We start from the raw sequence: 16,923 nt of genomic DNA, 5'->3' as shown, positions 1-16,923 counted from the left end.
AACATACAGATTACATACGGCCCACACATACAGCCATTGCAGACGTAGATTGCGGCCAGAGAAAAACATTGATCATGTGCAGATCCTAAACACCAAGTGTGAATTAAGCCTCAGTCTTGTATCAAGCTTGCTCATTTCTGTGTAGTAGACTTTAGTTATGTGTATGCAAGGGCTTGTCCAGATTTAGTAATTTTTAGGTAAAGTATGGTTAAAATTTAGGTGATAGAAAAATTATATTCATCTCCGACATTTGGGTCCAGTTCACTGCCTCCCGTCACTGCCAGTCTTTGTTCATCCACAGAAGCATCAGCATCAGCCTGTGTCTCGGTCTCCTCTTCTCTCTACCCTCCCTGTCATGATTTAGAATGGTGAAAAAGGCATTTTTCATATCAGCATAGCATAGGAGGCGAATCTATAGTATGGGTGCCAGGGGTGCACTCAGTTCCCTGTCTGCATCCCGGGCCTTCACCCCAGCACAGAGTTTGCCAGAGAAGTTGCACTATTGGCGTCAGAATAGGGTGAAGGAAAAAAAAAATTTTTTTTCAGATAAAAGCTTTACATTTTCTTAAAATGTAATTTAAAAACCTCATAAAGCCTATATAAATCTGGTGCACTCATGAACGTATTGACTGAAAAATAAATTAGAGGCGTCGTTTGGATTGCAAACTGTAAAAATGAAGCCCAGAAGAAAATGGCGCAAATGCTTTTTAGTCAATTAAACTGCATCCGGGAATTCTTTCCTAGACACGTATGGGACATAAAATGCTGCGACTAGGAAGTACAATTCATGTAGAAAATAAACCCTTAGGCTATATACACAATAACATGTGCACGCTGTACTATAGCATGGTGGGCACAGGTTGGCACCGGGGAGATGAAGAGGGGCCCCCACCCCTCTTCATACAGAAACATGGGGCACAGCTCCGTATTCCAGGGGAAAGATAGGGCATGTCCAGTGGACATGTGTGCGGCCATTGCCATCTATACAGCAGTGTGAATGGAGCCTTTTACATTATAAAATGTAAAAAAGTTAAGGATTCTTGAAGATGGGGAGCACAAAACCGAAGAATAAGAAGTCCATATGTGGAAAAGAGTTAAAAATGTGAGCCCATGAAAGACATGGGGACGTGAGGCATCTGCTGAATGACAGACAACAGCGAGCTTAGTGCGAATCGGGGCTCAGTCCACGTTACAGTAAATCTATGTACATATCCCGGCACATCCAGGGGGCAGCGCATCTCACGCTGAGTATAACGTGACACTATCACAGACACTGCCGACTATCAGGTGACCACAGCGCATGTCTCACACTCGTACAATGGAGCTCCCAGGATGCTTCGCTTCAACCTTCGTGAGCGTCTGACGTCTAGTTACGTATTGTTTACGCATGCGCAGATCATCCGGTCTGTATGATTCTCTAGAAAGACTCTTCGGCGGACATGGAGGAACAGAGCCGGAGTCAGCAGACTGCCCCAAGCGGGAAAGGCAAGGAGGCGGGCGGCGAGCAGCGCGATCCGGTGAAGGATAAGAAGGAGGATCAAGAACTGGTGAGAAGCGGAAGGGAATGAGCTGTGTCACGGTATAGGAGAGTCAGCGGCCTAGATGGGAGAGAGCTGAGTCACTGAGGCCCATACACATGAGGGCCCGGCGCTGCACATACAATGTATGCGGGGGACTCCTGTGTACAGATACAGCTCAGCATCAGGGAGGATGGACGTGACCTGACTGCCCGACATCTTCTCCGATCAGGGTCCGCACATACATCGGGGTAAATGGACTATGGGGGTCCAGCACCCACAGATCAGCTGTTCTCTACATCCTTTAAAAGGAATGGGAGATGATGTGTAGTAACCTGGTGTGACCACCACATACAGAGCAGCGCTGCCCACTTCCTTCTCTCTGTGGCTGTGGAGTGCTGGGAATTGGACCTTTGTATAGATATGTGCAGTATGTTCATCCTGGACAATGCTTCTTCGGAACATACTTACAGCCCTGCCATGCCAGCACCATGGCTGGAGGACAATGCCAGGCTTTAAGGTCTGTGTATATAAACTCCCTAGAAATTGGTTACTGCAAAATTATCCTCACTGGATGCAGATCATTAAAGGGGTTATTTGAGTTCTGGGATAACTTAGAGCTGGGTTGGGGCAGGCTATTTAAAAATAATAAACATGTACTTACCTCCTCCAGTGCCACCGATGTCCCGTGCCGCGCTCTGTCTGATCGTGCCCCTGTTTGTTTACAGGGCACTGAAGCCGCGCACAGGGAACTTCCGGCCGGTGCAGGAGCCGGCTTCTCCCATCCGTCCCTATCTCTCAGTGTTGGGAGATGGTGTCGGATGGGAGCTTCTGGCCGGCCTGAAGCTCTCTGTGCGCCCTTGTAAACGAACTGGCACACAGATCGGACGGACCGCGGCGCAAGACATCAGCAGCGTCGAAGCAGTAAGTACCCGTTTATTATTTTTAAATAGCCTGCCCCAGACCTAAGTTATTCCGGAACTAGGATAACCCCTTTAAAGGGCCTGTCCTCTTTAAACACCTTACAGCAAATAATTACGCGGGCAGTTCAGTAAGTACCTGTGTTTGAAGACAGAGGGCGTTCCTGAGGGAAGTTGGTGGTATTGTGTGCTTATCTATCAAATGACGGCAAAACAAATTGCAGACTGATTGATAGGTTAGTTTGGATTTGGCAGCCATTTGAGTAAGACGTGTTTCGTGATTTTTCGCTAAGATGGAAAAAGAGCAGTATCGTTCGGTAATTCGCTTATTGTTTTTGGATGGGAAAAATTGCAAGGAGATAAAATCAAAGTTGGATTCTGTTTATGGGGACACTTCGCCATCTATGACCACAGTTGGGACACCATCCTCAGTGACCTTGGTTCACAGAGAAGCTAATTAGCATAATTATTAAAACTGAGTTTTCTCTAAAACTACAAATCACTGGAGAAACAGGAATACATGTCTAATAGAATGTATAAAGAACCCTACACAATGCTGGTTTCACATGGGAGTTTGCTGACTTCCCTTACACCCTGATCTATTACCCATTGCTCCTAACTTCTCCTAACAATCCTCCTCATTTATGAAGGGTCCCTAAAAATGGGTCCGGTAATTTTTGCTGCTAGTGTTTGCTTTTTGTGCTCCTATTTTTAGCATGAATCCAGCTAGACGATGCTTCAGGTAGTTGATCATCTGGATTGTTGTTACTCTGGGGCCATTTATTTATTCTTCAATATACATTATATGGCATACATAGGTTTTATGTATATAGTGTTGCCACATGTTCCTTATTCGCCTCATTAGTATTAGTATTTTATGTTCCTGTGTTGGACTGGACTGGTTTTATAGCGTCTGGTTCTGTGTTGTATGTTTGCAGCAGGATAGTAGAGAACTGCTTGTGAGTACAATACAAAAACAAACCTTTTACTAAATATACTTCTTATTTTCACAGTCTGAAGAAGACAAACAACTGCAAGATGAACTTGAGATGCTTGTGGAGAGACTTGGGGTCAGTATCCTGATATTAATGGGTCACATGTTCATTACATTGTTCTGGTTCTTGTTGCTTTTCTTTTTGATATGGAAACTGCTTTAAGTTCCTGATGCTTTATCATCGCTCTTATGCTTGGAATTAAATCAGTCATCTGGATTTGTAGTACCTTAAGTTCTTTATTTTTCCTCATAGGAGAAGGACAGCTCCTTATACAAACCAGCTCTGGAGGAACTCCGTAGACAGATTCGCTCTTCTACCACCTCTATGACATCCGTTCCTAAACCCCTGAAGTTCCTGAGACCACACTATGGGAAACTTAAGGAGATATATGAAAATATGGCTCCTGGAGAAAATAAGGTGATTATTAATACTCTCATGCTGAAACAGACTGGCGTAATACGGAAGTGTGAATAGCTGGCATCCCTGTTGAGAACGTTCTTGCGTTTGTTGCATGACCAAAGTAGGTTAAAGATGGTTGTCTTTTGCTCCATCCACTGTTCAACATAATTTAAGACAATGCTATGAAAGGTACTCTATAATAGAGCTACATTGTGGTATTCTGGGGTAAAATTCTAAAGACTTTTAATGGTCATTTCTTTTCTTTCCTCAGCGTTTTGCTGCTGACATCATTTCTGTTCTTGCTATGACAATGAGTGGTGAAAGAGAATGCCTTAAGTACAGACTCTTGGGTTCACAAGAAGAGCTAGCATCATGGGGGCATGAGTATGTAAGGTAAGGGTGAAAGCTATTTGTAGGTTTTGGCAAATATAAAGTTCTTGTTTATTGATAATGGCTAACTTAAAGGACTAGATGGGCAATCTATTGTTCTAGAACCCTTTATTTGTACCATACTTTATTCCTATGGACTTTAGTATTTATACACTTCTCAGAACTGATTTGCTACAGTGTTTCCCCAGTATTGTAAATTTATATGGTGCCATTGGGTCCCATTTAAAGGGGTAGTCTGTTTTTGTAGAAAACCCATAGAGTAGCTAGCCTTTGGGGAGATATAGTTATATAGAAAAAAAAAGCTATACTTATCCCTGTGAAGTGCATTTCTGGCTCCCACATAAACAAGCTGTTACCTCTACTCCTGATGGCACACGTGACATCTGGCCTCGGGAGTCACGTTTTAAGCCATAATTGGTCTGCAAAAATAGAAAAACTATTTAATGATATGTTAAAAAAAACTTTTCAGAAGCAGAAGTCTTAATAAGCCTAATATTTCCGATATGTTATTCACTTTAATCTTCCTCCACTTTGGATCCTTTTAGGCACTTGGCAGGGGAGGTTGCCAAAGAATGGCAAGAAGTGGAGGAATCTGATAAGTCCCAGCGGGATACTCTGCTAACATTGGTGAAGGAGATTGTCCCTTACAATATGGCCCACAATGCTGAACATGAAGCCTGTGACCTGCTCATGGAAATCGAGCAAATGGATATGCTGGAAAAGTACATTGATGATAATGCATATGCTAAAGTTTGTCTATACCTCACCAGGTGAGTTTTACATGCTTGTTAAACTTATCAGTTTCTTGGGTAAAAAAAACAACTAATGACATAAAAAAATCTGATCATGTTGATTCAGATGTTCATCTGATATGTTATTGTCCAACATTGGCATCCTAAAGGTTAACAGCAAATGTTTTGGCTAGTGCCTATTTAAACTAGCTTTAGTGGATTAGCATTTCCGTCTTTTTGGAGAAGATGACGATAGCCATCAACTAATACAACTTGGATTTTACATTTTTGCTATTTACGAAAGTTAACAATTCCTCTATCTTCTGTTCAGTTGTGTGAGTTATGTTCCTGAACCTGAGAATTCTTCCCTCTTGCGCTGCGCCCTCTCCATCTTTCGAAAGTTCAATCGATATCCAGAGGCGCTACGTCTTGCTCTCATTCTCAATGACATGAAGCTTGTGGAAGATATCTTCACTGCTTGCAAGGATGTGTAAGTATTAGTTTGTTTAATTTGTATGATGTAGGAACTTTTATAGATTTCACCCAATTTACATTGTATTTTTTTTTTTCCCCAGGGTTATTCAGAAACAGATGTCATTCATGCTTGGTAGACATGGAGTCTACCTCAGTCTGAATGAAGAGGTTGAAGAGTATGAGGATTTAACAGAAATCATGTCCAATGTTCAACTCAATAGCAACTTTCTTGCTCTAGCTCGTGAGGTGAGTAATGTCTATCGCCTAGGTGATCAATATCTGATACTGACATACGCAGTGGTCTCTTCACATCTCTTCAAACACAAGACTGTACATTGCATAGTGGCTGTGTTTGGTACTGCACAGCTTATTGTTGTAAATGGTTTAATAACAGTTATTTCTTTATTGTAACCTATGAACATACCCAACTCTTGTTGGTTTCCTTTAGCTTGACATCATGGAGCCCAAGGTCCCTGATGACATTTATAAGACACATCTGGAGAATAACCGTGAGTTGCTTAAAGTGTTTTATATGTAGAAAGTGAATTCAAATTCTTTGTGTATTCCTTCATATAATATTTATGTTCATCACCAGGATTTGGAGGTAGCGGCTCTCAAGTGGATTCTGCACGGATGAATTTGGCCTCCTCCTTTGTGAATGGATTTGTTAATGCAGCCTTTGGACAAGACAAGTTGCTGACGGATGATGGAAACAAGTGGCTGTATAAAAACAAGGACCATGGTAAGTTTAAACCAGAGTGCTTTTTTTTTTTTTTTTTTGTATTCAGTTTTTTGTCCTTCATGTTCTAATGTTCTATAGTAAAAATATTGCTTGACTCTGTAATTCTTTGTGAATAGGTATGCTAAGTGCTGCTGCATCTTTGGGAATGATCCTTCTTTGGGATGTGGATGGAGGCCTCACTCAAATAGACAAGTACTTATATTCTTCTGAAGACTATATTAAGGTAAGAATTTCTTTTGTAGATAAAGCAGTTAATGCTTTTGTGACCCTGCTGGTCTTCCTGTACTCTCTTGGGGTGACTCCATAGTGTAGCAGCTTGTGACTAGATTTCTGAAAAAGGGACTTGAGATCTATCCTGAGGGCCATATTTGTCTTTGGCTGTCGAGGGTGGAGCTTTCCCTGCCAGAGAGAGTGTCTGTGGCCATCATCTAGGCGGGAGTTTAACCTATCTTGCATAAAAAGTCAGAGGCTTTCCAGTACATTTCCTATGCTTTACTATATTTTGTTAAAGTGAACCTGTCACCAGCAGTGGACTTTATCTAGTGACATGTTCCAGTAGCTTATTCCATGCTGACTTTAAAAAGGCTTTCTGAATACTGCCGTTACTATATACAACTTTATTCTACACAATCTGGCTCCTTGTGGTGAGTCCCTGGGTGGCGGGGACTATTTTTCCCTTTGCAAAGATGTGAGCAGCAGCCTCTAAACATCTTCTTATTGCTGTAGCCTGCAACCCCAAAAGGTCATGTTAGGTCAGCTCAGCTACTCCGTATAAGCTTCTTATCTCTAGTTACCTAACCTGGCAGAGGCCAGGAATGGGCTATGCCCGTCCCTGTGTCAATGTGCGACCCATCACACAATGTAATCGGCAGGATCAAGATATCCGTGTCCCACACCTATCCTGTACTGTGGCAGGGGACTGATGCCCAGACTTTTGCAGCGGGATCCTGTGACTTGGGATTCTTGGAGCAGAGGGGGTTAATAGACATACTGAGAAGATGTGATATGCTTAATCTATGTAGATCAATGATAACAGTGACCCTATGGGATGTTGCCTAAAATCCTGCCATTGCCAGTAGTCCGCTCTGGGTAGCCGCCATCGCCCATGGTCTGCTCTGTAGTTTGAACGAGGAGACAAAGGTTGTGCACCCTTTTTATGGAATGTAAAAGTAATTGTCTATTAAAGCACAGAAAACAGAGATAATAAACCATCTTTAAAGGACACCTGTCATCAGGTCTGTGTCACTAGTCCTGTCACCACTACCTGTTGGAGCAGATCACAAGGATCCCATCCCAGCCTTCATCTAGTTATTTCATACATTATTCATTGTAAAATCATCTATTCTTTATCATGTAAATGAGGCTGGTCACATGGTCAGAGGCAGTGATGTCACCCCTGTTACCCCTCCCCTCTCCTCCCCCTGTTCATGTCTGTGTGTAATGTATAGTAAAGCATTGCTGGTGTCTGTGTATGTCATCTGCTGACATGCTGCATCCTCCTATTATACAGGTGAGGGACACAGACATCAGCTACACATGTACCTGACATGTTCTGCTGTAACATGGCTGCAGCCTGGAGCTGCTGTATCTCTCCTATACACACACACATGCACACACAGGCTGCAGGGGGCGTGGCCACCAGCACCAGGAAGCACATCATTATACAGCCTCACATCATTATACAGGCTGTCAGTCAAGCACTGGGGGTGTGGCTGTGCCTCCCACTCATGAATAGAGTGGACAGCTTGAATATGCTAATGCTTCATTGGACATTTCACAGGTCATTTGCATACAGCTTTAGGACCTCATTGCTTAGGTTTACAGGCATGTAGAGGGACAATGAAGGGATAGAGGCAATGCTCTCTAATGGCAGTTTATGAAAATATATTTAGTTTAGGGGGGTTATTTTGCATGACGGGTTCTCTTTAAACAATATGTACGCCTAGGTTTGTTTATTTCCATTACTGGAAATTTCATACTGACAAATGGTAAGAGTAATAACTCTTCTGGGAAAATATTAGTGCGATTAGAGCCAGTTAATGTAAAATAAAGTTTTATAAAGTAGGGGCAGTATTCAGAATGCTGACAAAGGCATTTTTGAAATTAGTACAATGGAACCTGTCGCCAGATAAAAATTTAATTCCTTGTGGCAGGTTTATTTTACGGTTTCCCACAACAACTCTAAAGAACATTTTACAGGCAGTCCCCGGGTTACATACAAGATAGGGTCTGTAGCTTTGTTCTTAAGTTGAATTTGTATGTAAGTCGGAACTGTATATTTTATCATTGTAATCCCAGAAAGAACTTTTTTTGGTGTCTGTGACAATTGGATTTTAAAAATGTTGTGTTGTCATAAGAATCAGGATAAACACTAAAGCTTCATTACAGACACTTGTGATAACAGTTATAGTTGATCATTGTAGCCTAGGACTAAAGTACAATACATTACCAATATCCAGCGGTCTGTTTGTAACTAGGGGTCGTATGTAAGTCGAGTGTTCTTAAGTAGGGGACCGCCTGTATTTAGCTTTGTTACTCTTCCCTACTAGACTTGGGCAGATTTATCAATGTTTTAAAGCTGTATTGATTTGCTATAAACAAATTATTTTTTACAACCGATACAAAAAAGGGGGCATTTTTGCTTGTGTGAACTAAGCTTATGAGAGGGCAAAGTCAGATTAGACAGTCTTGCCACACCAGTCAAACGTTTATCGATTAATTCTGTGCAAGTGTTCCTAGGATTGCTATCTTCTATTGCTATGTCACTGCAATGACATCCTGTCTCTCCATTTTAGAGTAAACGGGGGGTCTTTGGGGTGTGGAAATGCACAGCATATATGTTTGATTTCTGTAATTGGAAATTACATAGGAGTGCACCACAGCGTGCAAAGCCCAGCTACAATCCTGGAGTATAATACTATCAACAAACATGGATATGGTTACATGGATCTCTGGGGCCAATACATAACTGTCTAACTGTCTGCAGCTCAGTATGTTCAAAACTACTGGCAGACTCCCTTAAAAGTCAGCATTCTCCATATCTTCCAATCACAGCATAATGTATTAGTCCTCTATAACAGTGTGCCCCCATCTTGTGACCATTTAATATTTTTTTTTTACTGATTGATTTGAGTCCTATTCCTTCTCCACAGTCTGGTGCTCTTTTGGCCTGTGGTATTGTGAACTCTGGAGTGAGAAATGAATGTGACCCTGCTTTGGCTCTTCTATCAGACTACGTTCTCCATAATAGCAACACCATGCGTCTTGGTGCCATTTTCGGGTAAGTAACACATTCGAGCACGTTGTGAATACATTTGCAAAAGTTTGTTATAGTTGAATCGTCTAAACCACCTTGTTTTATTTATGTAGTCTAGGACTTGCATATGCTGGTTCCAATCGAGAGGATGTTCTGACACTTCTGCTTCCAGTTATGGGGGATTCGAAGTCTAGCATGGAGGTATGGCATTACTTTGACTTGAAACCTCGGCTTTTAAAAGAATAAATCCTATCTTCCATGTGATGAGCATGTCTGTCTCGTGCCTGCTTTTGGTTACCCTACCTAAATTTTGCATATGCCTAAATGTTAATGTCGTTTTGACCCATGTTAGGTGGTTGGAGTAACAGCCCTTGCGTGTGGTATGATAGCTGTTGGATCATGCAATGGGGATGTGACATCCACAATTCTTCAGACAATCATGGAGAAATCCGAGCAGGAACTCAAAGACACTTTTGCTCGCTGGCTTCCACTTGGCTTGGGATTGAACCATCTAGGTAAGAAACTGTTCGTGTCCATGGTCACATTATCAGTCAATGACTACTCCTTGTTTCTGAGTGGCATTCTTCTCTTATTTCTCATTCAGGAAAAGGTGAAGCTATCGAGGCTATCCTTGCTGCTCTGGAGGTTGTTTCTGAACCATTCCGCAGCTTTGCCAATACTCTTGTGGACATCTGTGCATATGCAGGTAGGTTGAGAGAGTGTGGCAAAGATAACGGAAATGTATTTGGAGCTCCTTTTGCTAATATTTAACTGCCTGACATGGATACATAAACTTAAATAATGTTTTTTTTTTAAACTTAATCGCTATATTATTGAGTTGAATTCATAGGGGAACTTGAGAGTGTTCAAAGGCTAGGTCTGTCTTCTAATGAAAGGCTAATAAAAAAAATTGATGTTATTCAGCTTGGGATAAAAAGAAACTTAGAAGTTATCTAATTTACATGTAAAAAAAAATATAGCGAAATATAAATCTAGCACATTGTGGATGGAGAAAAAGCCATCAATATAGGAAAAGGTTCATTGGTTGAACATGATGGACAAGTCTCTTTTTTTCAACCGTATAAAGAGGTATAATGGAAGAAAATATAGCAGCTTTTAAAAGGGACTAGATTATTTAATGACAAATGGTATTGTTGGTTATGGCTAATCCAATTATAAAGTGTGTGTGTGTGTCTAAAATATGCAGTTTTAAATTTACAAATTACTAAATTAAAGATGATGATCATTCACTATAAGAAACCATAAACTATTGTTAGGTGTTTTATTTGCCATATATATTTTTACACAAATTGGTATATTGTCTGTATGCTGCCGTAGTACATCAAGGACTATTGTGGAGGACCAATGGACATGTTAAAGTTATTGGGTCACTAGAAAAAATGTATCATACAGGGCTGAAAAATAGAATTTTCATGTAAATATCCTTCCTAGGTACAAATAACTATTGCAACATTTCTTTATTAGGTTCTGGAAATGTGTTGAAGGTCCAACAGCTGCTTCATATTTGCAGTGAACACTATGACTCAAAGGAGAAAGAAGAGGAGAAAAAGGACAAAAAGGAAAAGAAAGAAAATGCTGCAGACATGGGATCTCACCAGGTTTGGCTTTACAATTGTCTTGCATACATTGTACCACTTCTACCCCACTGTCAGCATTTTATCTTTTCCCGTTATGTCCCCCATTGCACCAAATGTTCTTCTTCAAACCACTTTTTCCGGTTGCAGTAGTGTTCTCTTAGATTCCATTCCACCACTGGCAGCATGTTGTAACCTTTTTCTCCATCCAGCCTGGCTAGAGCAGCCGCTACTGTCAGCATTCATGTCTGTATTAGTTTCTAGACTTATGCAGAACCTGTCTAGTCGTTCCCATGTAACCATGATGCAGGACCTTCCCCCTTTCACCACTTTTTTTTTTTTTTTTTCTTTTCCTTGCAGTGACCATGTAGGGTTGGTACTTAGTGAAGTTTCTTTGCACATGTCCCTGCTATGCACCAGTGCCACCACAGTTAAAATATGCAAAAATATTGTCTATGTAAATGAACAATTGATGGGTTCTGCCCTGCTGATAACGTTCAGTAACCATTGCCGTCCTATTGCCATAACTATCCAATAGGAACTCTGATCTTTTTAGCTGGCTGTTGTATGTGCACTATCCCATCTGATTCTTATACGTTGAACACAAATCCTGCCATTCTCCATTAAGAATACTGTTCTCTTTATAGGGTGTAGCAGTGCTTGGCATCGCTCTCATTGCAATGGGTGAAGAAATTGGATCAGAGATGGCACTTCGCACCTTTGGACATTTGGTAATAAATGTGATTTGGATGTATTCCCTTCTTACTAGGCAACATTGTAAGCAATGCATATTTGGATAAAATAAGAAACACAACTGTTTAATATGTGAGCGATATCTATGGCTCATGACTCCCATTTTTGGCATTGCTGTGTTATGTAAAGCCCTGATTTATCAACATAATTCGCTATTCAATCTGTCCATTATTCAATTTTTTTTTTTTAATGCTGTGTTTTTGTCCCTTCTGCAAAAAGCCGCATAAAAAAGTGATCAAAAAGCTGCAATTGCAATTTTTTTTAAAAGAAATGTGGCTTTATTGTATAGTCAAAAAAACAACCACTTAATTGGCAACATGCATGTAAAAATAATACAAATGTCAACTTTTAGAACTTAATGAGGGGGAGGAAAAAGTGGCCAAGTGTTGTAGGCCAAAATTAGTTGCATCCTGTATGGTTTTGAGGCGATCTGTCCTTTTCCTTTTTATAATTGTGTTAAGTTTCTCTGCTGCAGCTAAGATATGGGGAGCCCACACTCCGAAGAGCAGTTCCACTGGCTTTGGCTCTCATCTCCGTTTCCAATCCAAGGCTTAATATCTTGGACACACTGAGCAAGTTTTCCCATGATGCGGACCCTGAAGTGTCCTATAATTCCATCTTTGCCATGGGCATGGTGGGCAGTGGTAAGTTGTTGTATAGGCTTTATTTAATATAAATATTCATCTTTTAAAGAAGTAGATTTATTTTTTTTCCTTATTCCCAATAGGTACCAACAATGCTCGTCTTGCTGCTATGCTGAGACAGCTAGCCCAATATCATGCAAAGGATCCTAACAATTTGTTTATGGTGCGACTTGCTCAGGTAGATTTATTTTATTCATTATTTTACTTTTCATGACATATTTTCAATCCTAGACTGATATTTTGCTTGTCAATCTTGTTAGCTTTTTTTGCTCTGGTCATCTTTGAAGATATTTGAAAGGTAGGGCCATATGGGTCATATTTCCATGAGGCTCTTGCCCCCCCCCCCCCCCCCCAATGTATTATTTTTATATTTGGCCAGATTACTCTCACAGACTGAAGGTATCAAAAAAAAAAAAAACTAGAGGCCCAAATAATTTTCGGGAACGGGGGTAGAGGATGTTTTAATGTATAGGAACATGGGAAGTAGTAGTCTGTAGATGTGTGGACAGAGAAGTCTGGTTTATTCGAGGGGACAGAGGTGTAACGTATGGGAATGGAGGGGTAGTGGGCTCATAGTATAGAGGACTGGGGACACAAGTGGTAATTGTACTGAAAGGGGAGTGTGTCATAGTTCATCATATTTTAATGACTATCATTATAATATTATAGAAACAAACAAATTATGATAATAGAATACTGTTTATCAGCGGGAGTTTCACCAGACAGAACCTATAACTGCTTCCCTGAACTCAGCAAGTTTGTTTAGGAGCTGTAGGGGATCATCCAGTGAATCCTGCTTGCAGAGCAAAAGTAAAGCTGCTTATGCATAAGAAGCCTAATTCTGCTTCGTGACCATTTTTGAAAAGTCCTTAATTACTCTTTTATTGTCTTATGATAGAGCTTGACAGAAGTGCCTTAAGTCAAACTCTGGATTTTTTATTTTATTTTTTTTAAATAAACTCTTCTATATTTCTCAGGGACTCACTCATCTGGGTAAAGGGACGCTCACACTGTGCCCATACCATAGTGATCGCCAGCTCATGAGTCAAGTCGCAGTGGCTGGATTATTAACCGTCCTTGTTTCCTTCTTGGATGTTAGGAACAGTAAGTATCTACTTCATAGATTAGTATTAACCCCTTAAGGACGCAGCCACTATAGCTTAAAGCTCAGCCCCATTTTTTTGTATTCTGACATGCGTCGCTTTATATGGTTATAACTATTGAACAATGTTACTTATCAAAGCGATTCTGAGAGTTTCCCCCCCACAACATGTTGTACTTCATTTTAGTGGTAAATGTTGGCTGATAAATTTTGTGTTTATTTACAAAAAAAGAAAAAATGATGAATCTTTTGAAAATTAAATAACATAAAAAACCTGCCAAAATTTATGATTTTTACCTATGTTTTTTTACGACATTCATCATATGGGTTCAATAATTTAATTTTATTCTATGGGTTGCGGTGATACTATATATGTGGCGTTAAATGTCTCTTTATATGTTTTGGGGCTTATGGGCATTTTTATTGATTTATTAGTGTAATGGTGCAAGGGTCGATTGTGGGGAAAAGAACATCCCCCCCCCCCCCAACCAAAGGTAATTTAAACACCCGCCATTGGAGCCTACTCCGACCGCGGTTGTTACCCGGGGATGTCAGCAATAGATTACCGTTGACATCCTGGGACTCCCGAGCCGATCCAGACTGCAGAGCCGAATCGGCATCGGCTCAGCGATGTTTGAGTACTGCGCTGAGCGCCAATAGCGGGAGCCCGGGGTTCATTATATTAAGTGTGGTTTTTGCTTTGTGTTTTTGTAACTTTACTTTGTGTGTTTCTTCTTTTTCTATAGTTGTATTGGGCAAGTCTCACTATATACTGTATGGTTTAGTAGCTGCCATGCAGCCTCGAATGTTGGTTACATTTGATGAAGAGCTTCGGCCTCTGCCAGTTTCTGTCAGAGTTGGACAAGTAAGATTTTTTTTTTTTACATATCCTTGAAAATGATTACCTGTAATATATTTATATATAAAAACAGCAGAATGGCACTCATGGGTATCATCTTCTTGATTACTTTATTGTAACATACATACAAAAATGAAAACATGAAACATGTTATGTGAAAAGGGAAGGGAGGACACAGAGACTCAAACGAATGCGAAGCTCATGACAGCCGTTTCGCGCTTCATCTGACTTGCCTGCTCTTGAGCCTAACATCCAGACACATGGTTGAACTGAACTGTCTATGAATAATTGGAGGAGTGCCACTCGGCTATTTCTGTGTTTTTTGATTACCTGTAATGTCTGCTGTGCAGAATATTACTCCCAGTGTACAGGCAATCTATACTATTGTATAAATGGTGGTAGATGAAAAATGGAACCTAACAAAAAGGATGCTTATTCTTAGTAGTACCGTAGCACACAGGGGATGCTATTTGAGTAGGACCAGGACCAGACCGGATAGCATCCTATCCATTCACAGTGTACCACAGAAGTAATACCCCATTCTCCTGCTGCATCACTACCCTGCATTATTGGATCTCTTAAGCCCTGTTACCTGTGGACCCTGTTTTCTGGTGGCTCACCTTTGCTGCGAAGGTGGCACAACATGCAAGCTACAATTATGCTAATTTTGGTGGGAGCAGAACTAAGAAAACTTGGTTTTAACCCATCACATTGTCTATGCTAGTTGTATACTAAAGGCTAAATAGACTTTTGGATGTTTTGGCCTGTTTTGTTATAAGCTTCTTCCCTTTAGTGATGCCCCTCTATCTTGGGATGTATATGAAGGTGACCACCAGTGCCATCACCCAAGAACAATTGGTGAACAACCAAGAGCTTAGAACACCTTAAAGTCCTCTGGAGGGTTAGGATTCTTATTGGTATACATAATTGGTAAAAATAAAATTAAAAAATTACCACAATGGGTTATAGTGTACTTTACAGGTTTACTTTTTTGCCAGTAACAGTGATATGGGGACAAAAAGTAATGGTAGATTCCTATAACTCTTTATTCATTAAGCATTTTATTTTTTATTTTTTTTTTGCAGGCTGTGGATGTTGTTGGTCAAGCAGGAAAGCCCAAGACCATCACGGGATTCCAGACACACACAACACCCGTGTTGTTGGCACATGGGGAGCGGGCAGAACTGGCCACAGAAGAGTATCTGCCCGTAACCCCTATTCTTGAAGGATTTGTCATCCTACGAAAGAACCCTAATTATGATGTGTAGTGTGTGAAAAAAGTCATGCAAGGGAATGTTGTGGGATCATGGGATTAGTTGTGTTTTTCTTTTGTTACTAAATCTTATTAAATAATTTCACAAACACATCTACATTCTGAATTCATAATGCCTCCCATCTGTAAGACAATTGGTCAACAAACACACAAAAATAGTTCTATTTGCAGTCCACTTTACAGCAATGAGTAACACTGGATACATTTGGTCTTAATTTTTACCATTTTGTGTATATATTCTATTTGGTTTGTATTGGATGTTCATATCCAGTGTCCTATTTTCATTTGAATATAGTGTCTTGCATTTTATTCCTTGCTTGCCAAATATTCTTTTCTTACAAGCTATTCTGTAGAACAGGCAAGGGACTTGAGTATTAAGGAAGTAATGACATGTGGTCCCTTTCAATAAATTGTTACCCATTCACATATACAGACTAAAAATAAATTGTACTTCTATGGGTCCTAAAACAAATTTATGATTTTTTTTTTCTTCCTATAATGTGATGTCGTTGACATTTATAAGGTTTTCCCCCATACAGGAACTGAATTCATACAGGAATTTGAAAAGCTTATCACATCTTTACATAACCTCTATTAACCCCTTGCCACCATAGCCAGTTTCACCTTCCTGACCAGGCCCTATTTTTAGAATCTGACATGTCACAATAATTGGTTATAACTTGCAACGCTTGAAATTGTTTTCTTGTGACACATTGTAATTCTTGTTAGTTTTGCTCTTTAACCCTTACTGAACTCAGCCCTTTTATGTGTTTGTTTTTTACTCCACTTGTTCCAAAAGCAATAACTTTTTTATTTTTAGGTTTACAGAGATGTGTTAGGGCTTGTTATCTGCTGGACAAATTTGTATTTTTTAGTTGTCTCATTTTATATTCCATGCATACTGGAAAGCTGGAAAAAAAATTGCAAAGTGCAGTGAAATTGCCAAAAAAACACAAATGGCATTTTATTGTGGGCTCTGTATTACAGGTTTTATTATGTGCTCCAAATGACACTTAATCTATATTTTTTGGGTTGCTACGATCACAGGGATATCAAATTTATATTTGCCATTTTGCCAAATTCTGAGGCCATTAACTTTTTCACACTTTTTGGTATACAGACCTATGTAAGGTGTCATTTTTTTGCGGTATGTGCTGGCGTATTAATTTATATCACTTGGGGACCTACATAACCATTTTTTTATTCAAATAGTCATGGATTTAAAAATGGGCAGAATCAGAGATTCTGACATTTGGGCGCTATTTTCCCTTAC

General features: G+C 40.2%; 1 protein-coding gene across 1 annotated transcript; it reads left to right on the top strand.

Moving 5' to 3' along the window:
• The first annotated feature begins 1,333 nt into the window (after positions 1 to 1,333).
• PSMD2 (proteasome 26S subunit ubiquitin receptor, non-ATPase 2) lies at positions 1,334 to 15,743 on the top strand. Its single transcript, XM_072142377.1, has 21 exons — positions 1,334 to 1,547; positions 3,451 to 3,507; positions 3,685 to 3,849; positions 4,103 to 4,224; positions 4,767 to 4,991; positions 5,284 to 5,442; positions 5,528 to 5,672; positions 5,875 to 5,935; positions 6,022 to 6,168; positions 6,285 to 6,391; positions 9,321 to 9,448; positions 9,538 to 9,625; positions 9,777 to 9,939; positions 10,029 to 10,130; positions 10,910 to 11,043; positions 11,667 to 11,750; positions 12,248 to 12,416; positions 12,500 to 12,594; positions 13,394 to 13,520; positions 14,265 to 14,383; positions 15,463 to 15,743. The coding sequence occupies exons 1-21, from the start codon at positions 1,440 to 1,442 to the stop codon at positions 15,643 to 15,645; spliced, it is 2,688 nt and encodes an 895-aa protein (XP_071998478.1). The 5' UTR covers positions 1,334 to 1,439; the 3' UTR covers positions 15,646 to 15,743.
• The last annotated feature ends 1,180 nt before the right edge of the window (positions 15,744 to 16,923 follow it).

The sequence above is a fragment of the Engystomops pustulosus genome, chromosome 3 (genome assembly GCF_040894005.1).
Source record: "Engystomops pustulosus chromosome 3, aEngPut4.maternal, whole genome shotgun sequence".
NCBI lineage: Eukaryota > Metazoa > Chordata > Amphibia > Anura > Leptodactylidae > Engystomops > Engystomops pustulosus.
Note: the sequence above shows the minus strand (reverse complement) of the source record. Positions and strands in the feature narration are given on the sequence as shown.